The sequence below is a fragment of the Muscardinus avellanarius genome (assembly GCF_963383645.1).
Source record: "Muscardinus avellanarius genome assembly, chromosome: 1".
NCBI classification, from domain to species: Eukaryota; Metazoa; Chordata; class Mammalia; order Rodentia; family Gliridae; genus Muscardinus; species Muscardinus avellanarius.
The window spans coordinates 125,331,146-125,348,806 of NC_137786.1; the positions used below are offsets into that span (position 1 = coordinate 125,331,146).

Here is a 17,661-nt window from a genome sequence, read left to right on the forward strand (position 1 = left end):
GGATCAGAGAGTGTGCTGGGCTGGGAATCTAAAATCCCTGGGCAATCTTGGCTTCTATTTCCACTCATCTCTAAGAGCTTGGGCACACTCCTCAAGTCTCTGCATCCTTATACATAAATGGGGATTCTATCCCTAAATACCCACGGCTGAGGCAAATGGTATATGAAATGTTGCTTTACAAAGCTGTCAAGTGTGGCATAAACATTCTGAGATTTTTCATGTCATTCTGTCTTACTGGTTTCTACCCAAGAGGCCAAAGTGAGCCCTAATTAAGGGGAGCAGAGATAAAAAGCAGGAGCTTATTAAGTTGTATCTCACTTTATCTTCCAACTCCTCTGTCCTCTTCATACAGGTATAAAGAAATATGAGGCCACAACTGGGCGAGAAATGTGGAGAGCCCCTGCTGGGCCCCAACGTGCTCCCCATGGGCAAGACAATGGAAATGTCCACTGATGGGTGAGGTGACGTCTCCAATCCAACACCGGCCATCCCAGCCCAGCCCATGCTGCTGCCAAGGGTGCAGAAGACTCCGCATGGGAAGGGACTGCCAAGCATGAGGAAACGCAAGATCAAGGGCCTGAGCTCTGGAAGCTGCAAGCAGGAGCGAGGGATCAGAGCCCAAGGGAAGGACTTGCACACTATTGCCTGCTCAGATTCCAAGACAGAAGGCAGAGGCCCCGTAGGGCCAAGGCCTAGAAAAGGCATATCTTTCCTTTCCGTGTTCAGTTTTCATTTCTGCAATCGGCCAGTACCTATAGGGAGCATCTCTCCCGGTTCCAAAGGTGCCTGGCCTTTCTTTGTCCCTTTGTCCATGAACCTTCTCTGTGTATTTTTCCAAGTTGGATCCTCTTCTTCCACCCTCCATTTGCTCCTGTTGATGACTCCCCTAGCATATGGCTCTTCTTCCAGGGCCAAGACTAGGGTGGGGCAAGGATGCTACCTCGGGTCTAGAATGAAAGGGGGGCACTCTCTCAGGCTTGTGCGTGTGCCTACCCAGAGAGCGGAGTGCCTCCCTTGCCTCCCCCTGATCCCTGACCCCAGGCGATGCTGCCTCCGTAGACGATGACATCCATGTCAGTGCTGTAGGGACTGACGGGGGCAAGGCATGCCTGGAAATCCCAGCCTGAGTACAAAGTATTTTGAGACTGAAATGCCAACATGTGCCTGCTAGATGCCAGCTCTACTATGGGATGAAATAGGCAATGGACACCGAAAGAGGACTCAGCGCCCAGAGCACAAGTGCCAGGGTGAGAAGATGAGCAAGACCTGAGGTGCTCCCGGCTCGAGTGCAGTGGCTGGAAGCCGGCTGCAGCCCCCTCTACCCTGTGCTCTGATCTGCTGTGCTCCGTCTAGCCCACACATGCTCCTTCCACTCCACAAAGGCCAGGCTGACTCATGCCTGACTTCTGCCACTGCCCAGAAGCACCAATACAGATTTCCTTTGCCAGCGGTGCCTGTGCTCATCCTTGGCAGGGCTTGGTACAGCAGCAGCAAGTGGGGCTTTGGTGGCTTGTTGAAGCAGTGTCCCAGGGCTGGGGTGCTGGGGATGGTGACAGCCGGCATTGCCAGAGGGCATGCTCATGACATTGATGACTCATGGAGCAAGATGGGAGCCTAGAGCCCCAGGGAAAGACAAAAGCAGTCCATTCCCTGGGATACCTTACGGGGCAGTGCGGTAACTGGATATGCAGACTGAAATGGAACAAGTAGGCCTGAATCTCACTTTGGTCCTGAGAGGAGCCAGTCAGTGACTCTGAAGTCCTCAGAGCCCATGGGGGGCAGGAACTATGGCACATGGCTTTATGCTCGGCATTCAGGATTGCTTCTTTCACGACCAGAAAAATGTACCTGACGTCATTGCTTAGGAGGGGCCGGCTTAAGGAAAAGCTGTGTTACTTCCAAAGGCCACTAGATGGTGACACAACCCTGTGGTAGAGCCTAGCGCCGGCTCAAGTTGCTGTGCGGCATCCCCCAAAGAGGGAGAGGGAGGGAGGGAGGAAGGGAGGGGAGAGGAGAGAATGGGAGAGGAGAGAGAATGAAAATGAATGAGAATGAGAATTTCCTTCCTGGATGACTCTGCTGTGGACGAAGGTCAGGTTACAACCAGGGCTCTTCTGAGGTCTCCTTTTCCCCAGCGTTACCACTTCCTACCTTTACACCTGTTTTCTCACTAGAAAATGGCAAGATGGTGCACACCTGGAATCCCAGTATTTGGGAGGCTGAGACAGGAGGATGGAAAATTCAAGGTCAGTCTTAGCAACTCAACGAGATCCTTAGCAATGTAATGAGATTGTTACAAAGTAAAAAAATAAAAAAGGGCTAGTGGTGTAGCTCAGAGGTAGAAGATCCTGAGTACAATCCCCAGAACAAAACAAGAAAAAAGATGGCAATAACATTCCCTAGTTGGTAGGAGTGGTACGAAGGGGATAAGTATTTAACACACTCCCTGCCCTTGAGCAACTTGTCTCAGCAGGGGACAAGATAGGGAATATAAAAATGTCTATAAATAATATACGAAAAGGTGCATGGAGACAGCCATTCAGGTTGAGAGCTCACCATTCATTACCCCACCACAGAGGGATAGGGCTGGCAGGGGGTCGGGTGGCCACAGGAGGAATCACTGCAACTGAAGGCTTATGAAGGAAGAATTCACAAGACTAGTCTGATAAGGGACTGAGGGGAGTGGAAGGGGGAGGAATTAAGCAGGCAGACTTGTGGAGTCCTGCTCTGTTAAGCACTGGGGACAGGATCAGCTCCTATAAGCAAATAAGCTCACACAAGAGAGGTGGGAGCGCAGAGCCTGGCCTCAGGAAGGAGGGTTGGGCTGGGGCGGTGGGTCCCTAACCCTGAGGCCTGCCCTCTGCCCTGGCCTCCCCGTGCCAGGTTCCCTGTGCCCCTCAGCTCTGGGCACTGACTGTTCACCAGAGGCCCCTACCTACCTCCTCTCTGGGCCTCTGCACTCACATGGGGCTAATGCAGGAGCATTACGTTAATTAGTTATTCATTTAATTTAACTTCACATTTGGTCTCAATTAAGCTTAAAATGTTCTTCCTTATAGATGCTACAATAGCACTTGTAATTAAAAAGCAATAACTCTTTGCACTTCTCCTTTAGAGATCCACTGGGAGGTCGGGCAAGTGTGTGTGGGGCTAGCTTTGGGGGAGGAGGAGGAGGTAAGAAGCAAGGAAAGGAAAAGGAAAGGAGCCCGCGCATTCGGGAGGCTGGGACAGGAGGATCCGGGTTCGAGGACAGCCTCAGCTACTTAGTGTGTCCCTCTACAACTCAATGAGACCCTGTTTCAAAATAAAGAATAAAAGCCGGGCGTGGTGGCGCACGCTTGTAATCCCAGCATTCGGGAGACTGAGACCCGGAGGATCGCAGTTCATGGCCAGCCTCAGCTACTTAGTGAGGCCCTCTGCAACTCAGTGAGACCCAGTTTCAAAATAAAGAATAAAAAATAAAGAATAAAAAATAGCTCGGAGGTAGAATGCCCCTGGGTTCCATCCCCAGTATCGCAAAAAAAAAAGAAAAGAAAAAAGAAAGGGAAAAAAGCTCCCCACATAGCTCGGCTTATGAAGCTACAGCCAAGACCACGGTTGGGAGGAAGGGACTCAACACGCCATGGGGGGCCAGGCGGGGCAGGAGAATTGCTGCCAAGAACCCCAGAAGTAGATAAAGCAACAGTCCTTGCAGGTAAAGTTGTGTGGGAGAGGGAAATGGTGGAAGAAGCAATCCTTCCAGCTGTGAGGCCCTGGATTCTGTGGTGGGTAGAATGCCCCCATCCAAAGGATGCCCACATCCTAATTCCCAGAGCCTGGACATGGGCTACCTTAAGTGACAGACGTGATTAAGGATCCAAGATGAGTCCAGCCTGGCTTGTCAGGTGGGCCCCGAGTAACCACAATGCTCCTCATAGATCATAATGCGGGAGGGGGGGGTGTTCAAGGTTGGAGGAGGCTGCCCTGCGGCCTTGGAATTCATTAGCCAGGGGAATGTGGGCGACTTCCAGACGTTAGAGAAAGCGAGGAAGCAGACTGTCGCCTAGAGTCCCCAGAGTTTTGTCTTTAGCCCCGTAAAACCCATTTCTGACTTCAGGCCTCAAGAACTGTAAGAAAAGAAATTGTATTGTTCGAAACCACTAAGTTTGTGGTCATCTGCTACAGCAACAGTAGGAAACTAATATATATATATATATATACTCAGTGTAAAACTGCGGCACGATGAATTTAAAGACAAGGGAACAGAAGAAATCCCCTGAACTTGGACACAAGTGGGGGGAATGGCCATGCAGCGCTGAAGCAGAGTACTCTGTAGGCCCTTCTTGAGGACCTGGTCTTCTAGCTTCTCAATTATCTAGTATTTCTAAGTAAGGGGAAGCCAAATCTAAGAGAGCAGAGGTGTGCCCCGAACCCAGGGCTGATCAGTGAAGTTGTTTCCAAGGTCTCACAAGCCTTTTGACTGCTTTGCCCCGGACTCCTGCCCAGTTCCTAAGATTCTGGACTTCCCACCAGGCTTAACTGCTTTTCTTTGGTGTTTCTATCAAGCGGATTTGCACTGCCTTTCCCTAGTCCCATTTCCGGCTCTCATCTTATGAAGCAACATAGCATAATGGAAGGGAGCTAAGAGCTTAACGCTGAGTCCCACTGCCCGCCTTCCAGTCCTGCCTCCTGCCAACCCCACCCCGAGTGATCAGGGGCCAGCTCGTGCCTGTTCTCCACCTGGGCAGGGGGTCAGTAAGAGGCCCTACTTTGTAGGGCTGATAGGTGACAACGTAATTTGGTACTTACAATATACTTAGAAAAATACCTGGCGTGTGTGTGTGCTAAGTGTAATAAAACTGATTTTAGCCTGTCAAGTGTACTTATTTCAGAGTTTTGGGGATGGACCTAGAGATTAAAGGTTGAACTCTCTGAACTATAAAATCCCTTTCAGCTTAGGTTTTGTGTTCCTCTGAGGATAATCAACACATTTCCAGATTTGTTTCCATACGGTTCTGATTCTCACATCTGGAAATTGGTTTCTGTGTAACAACAGCCAAATACTTAAAGATTTAAGCCAAGGACCTAAAATGTTTGTTATTTTTGCTCTCAATGTTAATTAGAATTCATTAATTAAGCTTTTACCTTTTGGGATATGAGTTAGGGAGATGGTGGATTCAAATAGATCAAATATAGTGCTAAACAATATAAAAACAAGGAGTCGTTTGAAAGCCAAAAATGATCTTTAAACTGAGAAGTGAGATGTTAGGAATCTAGCGGGAGGCTGAGCAAGCGTGTCAGGTTTGAGTGCTCTAACGAACTAGCTGTGGAACTTTTAAATCCATTCTCCTCTCTGACTGTTTCTCATCTGTAGGATAATGGCAGTAGGTATCTTTATGCATTGTGAACAAAACAGAAATGCTTCAGCTGCAGCAGCAATGAAATAGAGTTGGTAGAAAAGTTTGTGTCTTAAGGAACTGGGGGGAAAAGCTGGACTACCTTCTGTTAGTACAAAAATATTTAAAAGCAACTGGGATGCCTTCATCTCCAAATGGAATTAGGAAGACAGCTGAGACACCCCAAAGTGCCTCATTCCCAACAGACATGCAATCAAAGCAAAAAATAATAATAATAATAAAACAGCGGATGTGTCAGGTGCATGAATGAATGGCTGTGTTCTCTACTGCCCAAGCATTCATACATATTTCTGATGCCATCTTAGGTTAAATTTCAGATACCTTGCATAAAAAAAGAATGTTAGCTTTACTTCCTTTGTGTGTGTGTGTGTGTGTGTGTGTGTGTGTGTGTGTGTGTGTGTGTGGTACTGGGGTTCCTGGAAACCCTTCTACCTTGGGCTATACTCCCAGACCTATTTTATACTTTTTTTTAAAATTTGGAAACAGGGTCTCTTAAGCCAGTGCAGCTGGCTTTGAAGCTGCGCGATCCTCCTGTTTCCACCTCCCAAGCCCGGGAGTTACAAGTGTGCACCACCACGCCTGGCTACTTCCATTTTTGTAAGTGAAGAATTTAAGGAACTTAGCAAGAAATTACCTAGTAAGTGCTGGACACAATGGTGTGTGCCTGTAATTCTAGCTACTTGGGAGGCTGAGGCTGAAAGTTTGGGGCCAGCCTTGGCAATTTAAGGAGACCCTGTCCCTCAAATAAAAAGGGCAGAGGATGTAGCTCAGTGGTAGGGTGTCCTTGGGATCACTCTCCAGTGTTTTGTGGGCTTACAAAACGTCTAAGACATCACACACAGTGCCACCTAACAGACCAAACGTCTCTGCTGTAGGCATCCTGCTAATTTAAATAGTCAGGATACAGTTCTGGAAGGCTATGGAATAACCTGCTTTCACATATGGAGCCTGGATTTACTTTCCTTCTCTACCTTCTAAGCAGTGGGGATCAGGGCAGGCTCTGGACAGAAAACACATTAGCACAACTTGCCCTAAGGCCACTGATCAGAGAATGGTTAACAAGACACTAAGATGATTTCTGTTGGCATTTAGGGATGACCCCTGAGTGCTGTCTCTGGAAGGTCATGAACACAAGGGGCGTCCTATCAGACACTGATTAGGGGTGCCGCCTGCTGAAGTATCTCAAGGTCACTGTGAGCTCACTCAGCCCTCCCTGGGGCCAACCCTGTGGGTTCTTTCTGGGGTTGGACACGACTACCTTGGCTATGCAGGAAGAAAGAACTCCAACACTTTTTCCACCACAGCTGGTAATTACAGACTCCAGAACTACAGAAGGGGGCCAAGTTGAAATAAACTTTGCGCAAAGTATAGATTTGCTGAAAGCCAATCCTTAACACACGAGCCTATCATTTACATTATACTTTTAAAATATACATTAAATACAGTGTTTGAGAAGGAATTTAGTTTTTCTTACATAACACATTTTCCTTCACATATCCAAAACCTCACAGCTATTTTCTTCTCCTCCTCCTTTTCTTCCTCCTCTTCCTTCTTCTGGCAGTGCTGGGGATTGAATGCAGGGCATTTTACCACACAGCTCCTCATCCCTGGCCCGTTTTATATTTTACTGGGAGACACGGTCTTGCTAAGTTACCCAGTCTGACCTCAAACTTGCGATCCTTCTGCCTCAGCCTCCTGAATATTTGGAATTATAGCTGGCTAATTACAAATACTATCTATCTATTGATTAATCACACACCCTTTTGGAGAAATAAAAAAGATGGATCTAAGCCAGGTGTGGTGGCACACACTTGTAATCCCAGCTTGTAATTTGGGAGAGTGAGACAGGAGGATCCAGGTTTGCAGCCAGCCTCAGCTACTTAATGAGGCCTTTTGCAACTCAGTAAGACCCTGTTTCAAAATAAAGAATAAACAGGGACTGCAGGTGTAGCTTGGAGGGAGAATGCCCCTGGCTTCATCCTCGGTACCAAAAAAAAAAAAAAAAAATGGAGCATTTTAGCCGGGCATGGTGGTGCACGCTTGTAATCCCAGCATGCGGGAGGCTGAGACAGGAGGATTGCGGTTTGCAGACAGCCTCAGCTGCTTAGCGAGGCCCTCTGCAACTTAGTGAGACCCTGTTTCAAAATAAAGAATTAAAAAAGAGGGCAGGGAGCGTAGCTCTGAGGTTGAATGCCCCTGGGTTACATCCCTAGACACCCCCCCCCGCAAAAAAAAAAAATGCTGGAGCGATAGGAACCTGTAGGATTTTCCCAGAGTTGCTTTCTCAGCAAGTCTCAAGGTGGCAAATGGCAGCCTGTGCTTGCTGGGAGCCGATGTTGCATTGGCACAGGCTCAGCTTCCTGCACGGAGGCTCACAGGCACCTGCACGCTTCCAAGTGTGTCCAGACAGGAGCAAGACCGCGTGAGCCCAGCCCACCCTCTGCCTTCAGCATCTTGTCCTCTCTAGTCTCTCCTCCAGTCTGCTTGGAGGGGTGTTTCTTCTTTTCTTACTTACAGGCCCTAGGCCAGATGAAGACATAATTTCGTTTAAAATCTTCTAAATAAAGGCTTATCTCCAAAAGGTTCCCAAACCAAAGAAGATACAGCAGAGAGCTCAAGGGGAGGGGCCACAGCTGGCCCTGTCCAGCCCCTCGCCTCTCGTCATTTAGGGCTGACACCTTTCTGGGGTGGCAGGACTGGGTACTTTTTTACCCTGGCAAGAGGATACAGGCAGAAAGCAAAGGACAAGTGGCCCTAAGCTCCCTCAAAGTTCCACAGAGCTTGGTGGGTCTTCTAGCCCGACAGGCCCTGAAGTCTAGCACACCTGGGTTTGCACCCTGGCTATAGTTTAGAACTTGGGAGAGTCAGTTAATCTCTTTAAGTCTCAGTTTTTTCTACTTTAAAATGAGGATGATTGTAGATTTTTTTTTTTTTTTTTTTTTTTTTGGTGGTATTGGGGTGGATCCCAGAGGCTTTCTACTTCCGGGCTATACTCCCAGACCTATTTTATATTTTATTTGGTACAGGGTCTCATTAAGTTGCTGAAAGCCTCACTAAGTAGCTGAGGCTGGCTCTAAACCTGTGCGATCCTCCTTTCTCAGCCTCCCAAGTGCAGGGATTACAAGTGTGAGCCACCACGCCCAGCTAGATTGTTTTATCTTGTTTTATTTTTAGTTTTTTTTTTTTTTTCTTTTGGTGGTACTGAGGTTCCTGGAAGCCCTTCTACCTCGGCTACACTCCCAGACCTATTTTTACATTTTTATTTGGAAACAGGGTCTCCTAAGCCAGCGCGCGCGGCTGGCTTCGAACCTGCGCGATCCTCCTGTCTCTGCCTCCCAAGCGCAGGGATTACAAGCGTGCGCCACCACGCCCGGCCTATTTTTAGTTTTTATCTATTAATAGATTGTTTTAAGATTAAACAAATTAAACATCAAAGGAATTAGCTCACTATTGGCAGATAGCACATACCTAATCAAGTTTTTCAACTTGTTTTCTGGGTCCTTCATTTTAAGCCAGAAGACCCTGCTTCCGACACTCTTAGGAGCCAGGACACTTCCAAAGTAGAAACAGCCCGAGCCTCTCCACTTAGTGACAAATTTCACTTGGTCTGGGAAACCAGACAGATGTGAAGTTAAAATCAAATGCTTAGAACACACATTACTTACTAGGTTTGGACAAAAGGCTACAGAGATGAAATGGAAGGAGCATGACCCCAAGTGGACTGTTATAGTCATTAAGTAAGGCCTGCAGAGGCCACCGGACCCTGGAAGAAAAAGAGCTCAAAGATCCATGGCAGGAAGACAGACAACCAACAGTTCCATACCTCTCCCTTTCTTTCTTCGCGAATTTGACATAGAAAAATACTCCCTTCAGGAAAGTGTGACCAGGAGTTTGAAGTGAAAGTCAGTCCTCTGGTGGTTGTTTATTTATTGTTTTATTAGAGCTGAGGAAAGTGAGATCCGTTGCTTTGAGAGCACTCTAGAATTATACACATAGAGTGGCTAATAATCAACATCTAAACCAGTCTTCTAAATTAGCACAATAAAATAACCTTCTGTGCTGGGCACAGTGGTGCACACTTGTAATCCCAGTGTTCAGGAGGCTGAGACAGGAGAATCACACAGTTCGAAGCCAGCCACAGCTACTTAGTGAGGCTCTCAAAAACTTAGTGAGACCCTGTTTCCAAATAAAGTATAAAATGGGTCTGGGAGTATAGCCTGGAGGTAGAAAAGCCCCTGGGTTCCACCCACAGTACCACAAAAATAATAAAATAAAATAATATAACCTTTTGCAGCTGGGCATGGTGACACACACTTGTAATCCCAGCTCTTGGGAGGCTGAGACAGGAGGATTCCGGTTCACGGCCAGCCTCAGCTACTTAGTGAGGCCCTCCACAATTTAGTGAGACCATTTCAAAAATAAAGAAAAAATAGGGCTAGAGTTGTTGCTTGGAGGTAGAATGCCTCTGGGTTCCACTCTCAGTACCATACTAAAAAACAAAAAATCTTTTGCATTTGAGTGCATTTCCTTTCAAGTAATTCCAACCTTAGAACTAAGAATTTTACATATTATCAAAAAGGAACAGGTTCTTCTATTAGACAGCAGAAGCCAAAATGTTCCTCTCACCCTAAACCCATTTCTGAATGACGTGATTGAAATCCACTCTAAGCAGACACCATTACTATTTCCCTTTCACAACAGATGGAATTCCAGAAGTGTGGGTACTCAACAGACAGTAATATCCCTCTTAAGATGGTGAGAATCTGTGCCAATGGGGATAATTTTGCAACCCTGTTTCTGGAAGCTGGTGCTCAAGAGATTTGTCTTAGTGATGAGTGGCTATTCCTATGATCTTAAGATATGAAGGATGTCCAAACAAGGTTCTGAAGAGTACCTTTCTGCTCATCAGTGGCATAAAAATGCAGAGAGGGAAGGGTCCCAGCTTTCCCCAACAGCATTCAGTAGGACTGCAATGGTTTGGCATAGATTGGCTCCAGGACATGATGAGTTAGAACCAAGAAGAGGCCTCCAAGGAAGATAGCGCTGAGGAAAGCCAGCAGGACATAGCGCCCAATGAAAAAGGCATCCACGATCTGGAGGAAGAAAACATGAAAAGAAATTACTCGGCATCCTGGCTGTGCTCATCAAAATCTGTGACGAATTCACCAAGACTCTGTTCATCCATATTTGTAACTTCCATAACCTCCTGCCCGGAGTCCCCTCTGTAAATAGATAAAGAAGACTTTCTTTCTCAGCTCCCTGCATAGGAGATAGGAGGTAAATAAAGGATTAATAAGGTGCAGGGAACGAATGGCTCAACTTAGGTGATTCATAAATCCTTTCAAGTCCCTGGCCGAGTTCTTTTATGTTCTGAAATCTGTAATCTGGAAGAGTTAATGAGAAGCTGGCTTGATCCTAGGAAGTCTCGTTTTTGTTGTTGTTAAAACACTTTTGTTATGAAGAATTTCGGATATGCGTTAAAATAGAATAGTATAACAAACTCCCATGTACATAGGATCCAGCCCTAAAAACCATCAACCCACTGCTGTTTGGAAGGGTCCATTTTCAAAATGAAAAGGTGACTTTAGAGCTTTGATCAGAGTAGTGCTGAACCCTCACATTCATTGCCCAGCATCCCAAGGGAGAGGGAAAATGTCATTTGCCTGAGATACTAAGACACTAAGAAGATAATTTGCTCCAGCACACAGTTTGCTGCCAGGTAACTATTTTTTAAATTTTTATTTGCGTATGGTACTAGGGATCAAACTCAGGGCCTCGTGTATGCAAGGCAAGTGTTCTACTACTGAGCTACCACTGAGTCCCTGTAGGCCATTTCTATTGGTCTTTGCTGCCAAAAACCTATAACTCCTGGGTGTGGTGTTGTACACCTATAATTCCAGCTACTTGGGAGTCTAAGGCAGGAGGATCAAAAGTCTGAGGACAGCCCGGGCAACTTAGTGTTAAATATTTTAGGGGGGGGATATAGCTCAGTGACAGAACGAGCATTTGCAAAGCCCTGGGTTCAGTCCCTAGTAGTGCAAGAAAAAAAAACACACACACACACACACACACACACACGCACACGCACACGCACACCACCCAAACTATAACTGGTGTTGGCTCTACCACTTGTCTGCTGTGTACTGCTAGAGCTCCATTCTTCCCAGAGCCAGATGGTGGTGCTGAAATTTGGGCAGAAAAAAGCAATTTAATATACAGACTTAATGGAGCAGCAACATAAACCAAGTGAATGACTGACTTCATAGAAGCTTTGTTTTTATTTTTCTATTTTTATTTTTTTATTTGCAGGTCTGGGGATGGAACCCAGGGGCATTCTACCTCCGAGCTACACCCCCTGCCCTATTTTTTATTCTTTATTTTGAAACAGGGTCTAATTAAATTGCAGAAGGCCTCACTAAGTAGCTGAGGCTGGCTGTGAACCGCAATCCTACGGTCTCAGCCTCCCAAATGCTGAGATTACAAGCGTGTGCCACCACACCTGGCTTCACAGAAGCTTTGAAAACCCACATCAAGAAAAGAATCCACACTGGGTGTGGTGGTGCACACTTTTAATCCCAGCATTTGGGAGTCTGAGACAGGAGGATTGCAGTTCACAGCCAGCCTCAGCTACTTAGTGAAGCCCTTTGCAACTCAGTGAGACTGTTTCAAAATAAAGAATAAAACATAGGACTGGGGTGTAGCTCAGAGGTAAAATGCCCCTGGGTTCCATCCTTAGTATCACAAAAAAAAAAAAAAAAAAAAAAAAAATAGGGCTGGGGTTTATCTTGGAGGTAGGATGCCCCTGGGTTCAATCCCTAGTCTAGTACTACCAAAAAAGGAAGAAGAAGAAGGAGAAGGAGGAGAAGAAGGAGGTGAAGGAGGAGGCAGATCCAAAATCTGGCCCAAAGATGCCCACATACTAATCCCCAGAAGCCATGAATATGTTAGATTACGTGGCAAGAGGACTTAATAGTTTTTTCTTTTTTTTGGAGGGGGGTACTGGAATTGAACCCAGGGGCATTCTATTTCTGAAATATACCCCTAGCCCTTTCTTTTTCTTTTCCTTCCTTCCTTCCTTTTTTTTTTTGTGTGTGTGTGTGTGTGTGTGTGTGTGTGTGTGTGTGTGTGTGTACTGGGGATGGATCCCTTCTACCTCTGGGCTATACTCCCAGACCTATTTTATATTTTTATTTGGAAACAGGGTCTCGTAAGCCAGCAAGGCTGGCTTTGAACCTGTCCAATCCTGCTGTCTCCACCTCCCAATCGCGGGGAATTCCAAGTGTGGACCACCATGCCTGGCTTTTTTATCATTTTGACACAAGGTATCACTAAGTTGCTGAGGGTCTTGCTAAATTGATGAGGCTAGCCTCAACCTGTGATCCTCCTTCTCAGTCTCCCAAGTACTGTGATTAAAAGTGCACGTCACCGTGCCCAGTTGAGGACTTAAGGTGTCTAATCTTAAAACAGGGAGGTAGCATGGATTCTCCAGTCTAAGAGGGTCCAATGTCACCACTGAGTACCTAACACTTAAAGGAGACAGGAAAGAGAATCCTAGAAAGAGGAGGATGGAAGCAGTGTCAGAGAGATGTTACATTGTTGGTTTAAAGATGGAGAAAGGGGCAGTGAACCAAGGATTAGAGGCAGCCTCTAGAAGCTGAAAAAGGTGAGAAAGTAGATTCTCTCCTAGGACCTCAGAAAAAAACGCAGCCCTGCCTGACCCTGGATTTTAGAACGGTGAAGCTGATTTTGGATGTCTCCAGAACTGTAAAAAAAAAACTTTGTGTTGTGAGGCTGGGCATGGTGGTGCATACCTATAATCCCAGTACTCGAAAGGCTGAGACAGGAGGAATGCAGGTTTAAGGCCAGCCTCACCAACTCAGCAAGAACCATAGCAATTCAGTGAGACCTTGTTTCAAAATAAAAAAAAGGATGAACTGGGAGTGTAGTTCAGAAGTAGAATGGCCTTGAGTTTAATCTTCAGTACCAAAACTGAATGAATGAATGAATGAATGAATGAATGAATGAATGAATAAATAAATAAATAAATAAATATGTGTTGTGAGGCACTATATTTGCAGTAATTTGTTACAGCAGCAATAGAAAACTAATATAATGCTGATACTCAAATCCAAGCTCTGGTATGACTGCTGAGATCCAAAGACACTGGGAAGAAGACCCAAGACACCCCAGCTGCTCCAGAGATTACCCCAACAGTCAACTTACAATGAAGGTCAGTTTGATAAAACAGCTTTAACATAACTTTGACCTTGGCTCTGTTGCTGAACAAGTCTCTGGCGGGCTACATGTTTGCTCCTTCAACTGTTTCACTTTTTAATTAGCCAATTAGCAGGCGTTGGGTGCAGAAGGCTCAGGCCATGTATTATTGATACAGTATTGAGCCAGGTTGCTACAGGGGCCAGCTCTCAAGACCTGAAAATGAGAACTCCAATTCTTCTGGCCATGCTGACAGACATATTTTGCTCAAAGCCTGTTCTCTCCAGAGTCTGAAACTCCTATACCGGAGAACAGAGGGACTGAGTTCATAACAGTAGTTGCTGCACGCCTTCTTCCAGTAGTCACAGCAACATAGAAATACGCTGTCCTACGTACTCCCTCTCTCCTAAAAAGATAAGGACACAGAGGGAATTTACCCTTCGTTCACATGGTACCTCTGCACTTGGCACCAATGAAAATAACGCTCTGAATTTGTGTGGCACTAATTCCCTTGGAGTTTTCAGAATGAATGTCCCTTTTGCCATGGTTTGGTCCTAGGTAGAGCTGGAAATGTGTGGACGTTGCAGTGTGATATATAATGTTATGTAAGTTATATAATGTTGTGCACTGCTATCTGGTATCAAATTGGTGAGCTGTGAGTCCTTTGGGATGCTCCCTGATGCTCTGATGGATTCCCAACAGTGAAGATTTTGAAGGCAGACAGCTCGAATCCTTGCTCTGCCTCTTTCTGTCTATGTCTGGTTGTGGGCAAATTCCCTTAACCTCTTACTTTACCTATAAAGTGACTTTACCTATAAAGGGGGGATATTGATAGTCACTATTTCATGTTAGTTAGGATTGCTCTGAGGTTTAAGTGAGATAAAACAAACAACATGCTCAATTAGCACAGGACCTGGTACGCAGAAATCCTTTAATAAATGTTAGCTATTGTTGTCATTAGTACTTAAAAATTAAAATGGAAGTTGAGAGGAAAAAGGCTATGAGAAGGAGGAAGGGAGAAAAGAAGTCATTCTAGACCCTAGGAGGCCAGGCACGTGGTGCATGCCTGTAACCACAGTACATGAGAAGCTGAGACAGGAGGATTGCAAGATTGAGACCAGCCCAGGCAACTTAGAAAGACCTTCAGCAACTTAGTGAGACTCTATTAAAAAAGAAAATGGCCGTGTATGTAGCTCAGAGGTAGAATGCTCCTAGGTTCAATCCTTAGTACACATAAAAAAAAGGTCCTATGGATCTGAGGCCACCCAAATATAGTAAAGACAGAGCCCCAAATCTGGACGGGTGGAGTCCCCAGCCAGAATGGATGGATCTCCAGAAAAGGACTATGAGCGAGTCATGGAAATCCACGTATAGAGGTGGGGCTGGCAGGTAACATCATTGCAATGTGAGCTAAAGGAACTGTCAGTGTGGAGTTCATCTGTGTCCCCCCTTCCACTTCCCACAGACATCCTTATCTTTCCCTAAGGCTCTCCTCTAAGGAAAGGCTTCTTTCCACATCACGGGTGGAGACGGGAGGTCAGGGTGCTCGGCACCCCGAGGGTACCACATCAGTTCTGGCCCAAGACCTGAGGTTCTGAGCCAAGACCACCAGGGATGGGAATGGTTCACTCAGAGCCTGTTCCCACTGCTAACTCACTTCCTCGCCCTCTGTGCTCAGGGAGGAGGTGGCCTTTCAACATATAGTTGCTCTACTTGACACAAGAGATGAGACCAAATCGGGCCAATCTCTGCCTGGTGGTGCTGCAGGTGGAACTCAGAAGATTCTTTTCCTGGGTGAAGGGGCAGGGGACTTAAAATTCCCTCAGAGCTCCAGTCATCGTCTGCACACTGCAAATGTGACAGATCTTGGGTGCGGGGCAGGACGGGAGTTTGGAGCAGTAGGCAAAGTGGAACCGACAGCTTTACCTTCGTTTCCACCTCTGGGGCTGGGGACTCACTGGCTCGGGGGAAAAGCAGCAGAACTGATGTGATGATCAGAGCACCAAAGAATACAAAAATGACAGAGAACCTGGGACAGAAAAGACAAAGCATTAAAAGCACTGTTTACAGTTTCTTCTCTAATCAGCCCAGACTGGCCCTTCCCTGGGGCCAAAATTCTGTTTCAGTCCTTAACAGTGGCCAGAAACCTGCTGCCACAACCCTGCACCACCCCACAGCCTTCCTTCCTGGACAGGTTAGCAGCAGGGTGCTTTCCTATTTATTCTGGGTGATTACAAATTCCCAGCAGTAGGAATTCAGTGTTATTCGTGCTTCCGCATGAAGTCATGACCAAGACAAACCCGAGCAGTCCTGCCGACATCCACTTTGGTTGATTTGACACCAGAACATTTCAAACATTCTCTGTTTCCTACTGACATGCAACTCTATTTTCAGAGTCTGTTAATGGCCCAACTCTGTTCTGATGCAAAGGCCCAGCCCAACTCACCGAATGCTTTAGTTTCCCTGGGCTCAGGCCTACAGCATTAAGGGACTGGACTGAGCATGAGCCATAAATCTGAACAATTAAAGAAAACTCCCACATCCAACCCCAAGAGATTCAATAGGCAGCGAAAGCGGATTTTCTTGTCATCTCGTCTCCCCCCATCTCCTCTATAGTGAGAGCTGCAAGATGCACCTCCCTCCCCTCCCCTCTTTGCCTCAGAGCATAAATAACACAGTTAGTGCTTATGATCAGAGGTTAAAATGCAACTCATTCAAACCGCCAGTAATTACAAAAATGATCTTCTGAATTCTAAATGTTTAATGAGCATCAGCGATTTTTGCCTCTAATTGCTTTTACCTAGGACTCCCAGCTGGAAAGAACGCCTTACCTTGCTATCCCGGAGGCTCTGGATAACAGCACACACAGCAGCAGCACCAACACCCAGAGCAGGGCTAAAAGGAACACGCCAGCACCCACTCCGAGCACCGTGCCAGCCATCCTGGAGAGGAAGCCGCCGTTAGCCTGCACCCTCTGGGGCCGCCTGCGCCCACTCCCTGCCTCAGAGAGATCCACAAAGCCTGGCCTCGCTATGGGGGGACGGGGAGGGGTGGGTGACTAGTGTGTTGTAAGGATCATTTGCTACAGGTCTTTAATTTTCAGGAATGTCCAGTCCTGGTCTCCTTTAATGAGAACTAGACATTTGGAACCCAAAGCCTTTCTTTGTGGTGGGGAATGGGAGATTGTTTTCTGCTCTGTGTATCAATTCAAATTCAGTCTCTGAGTTCACAGCCCACATAGAAAGCTCAGCGTTCCCTCACTACAAAAATCTAAGTACCATTAGGAGGCAGCAAGGCCTGGCAGCTCTAGGCCAGCGCACGAGGTGAAGCCCTCGGGTTAAATCCGTGGTATGAACTTTGAATCACCAGGCAATTGCAAGACAGAAATTTCCACTGCTACTGTTGAGCTCTTATGTACAAAAGGAGGAAAACTTTCTAGTGCTTAAAGAAGAATAGCCATCAGTGTTTGAACGTTTATTGCATGTTACTTTCCGAGCACATCTCACCTATGCATGGCAATAAGCTTTTTTTTTCTTCTTTTTTTTCTTTTTTTTTTCTCGTGGGTCTGGGGATTGAACCCAGGAGCATTCCACCTCTGTGCTATACCCCCATCCCTATTTTTTATTCTTTGTTTTGAAACAGGGTCTCAATGAGTTGCAAAGGGCCTCACTAAGTAGCTGAGGCTGTCTGTGAACCATGATCCTCCTGTCTCAGCCTCCCAAACGCTGGGATTACAAGCTTATGCCACCATGCCCGGCTGTGGCAATAAGCTTTTGAGGAAGTACTTTCATATCCTATTTACAGAGGCCAAGTGGAGTGTGACCACAAGGGGGGTGTAGCTCGCTAATCAGTGGCTCACAACAACAGAGCTGCGTTCTCCCACCACTCCTGAGAAGTCCACAGTTAGAGTCAGGAGGGCCACGCTGCGCTCACGGGTCTAGGGAGACTTCCCTGCCCTTCCCAGCTTCTGATGCTCCAGGTGTTCTTTAGCACCAGAACTCACAACCCCAACTTCGCCTCTGTCATCCCCTGGCCGTCTCTGTCTTGTTTT

The 17,661-nt window shown here is 46.5% G+C and overlaps 1 protein-coding gene across 1 annotated transcript; it reads right to left on the minus strand.

Moving 5' to 3' along the window:
- Positions 1-10,354: 10,354 nt before the first annotated feature.
- Positions 10,355-16,551, minus strand: TMEM218 (transmembrane protein 218; the record flags this gene model as incomplete). Its single annotated transcript, XM_080701558.1, has 3 exons — positions 10,355-10,489; positions 15,537-15,639; positions 16,442-16,551. 3 exons carry the CDS (start codon positions 16,549-16,551, stop codon positions 10,355-10,357), a joined length of 348 nt encoding a protein of 115 aa, XP_080557684.1.
- Between the last annotated feature and the right edge of the window lie 1,110 nt (positions 16,552-17,661).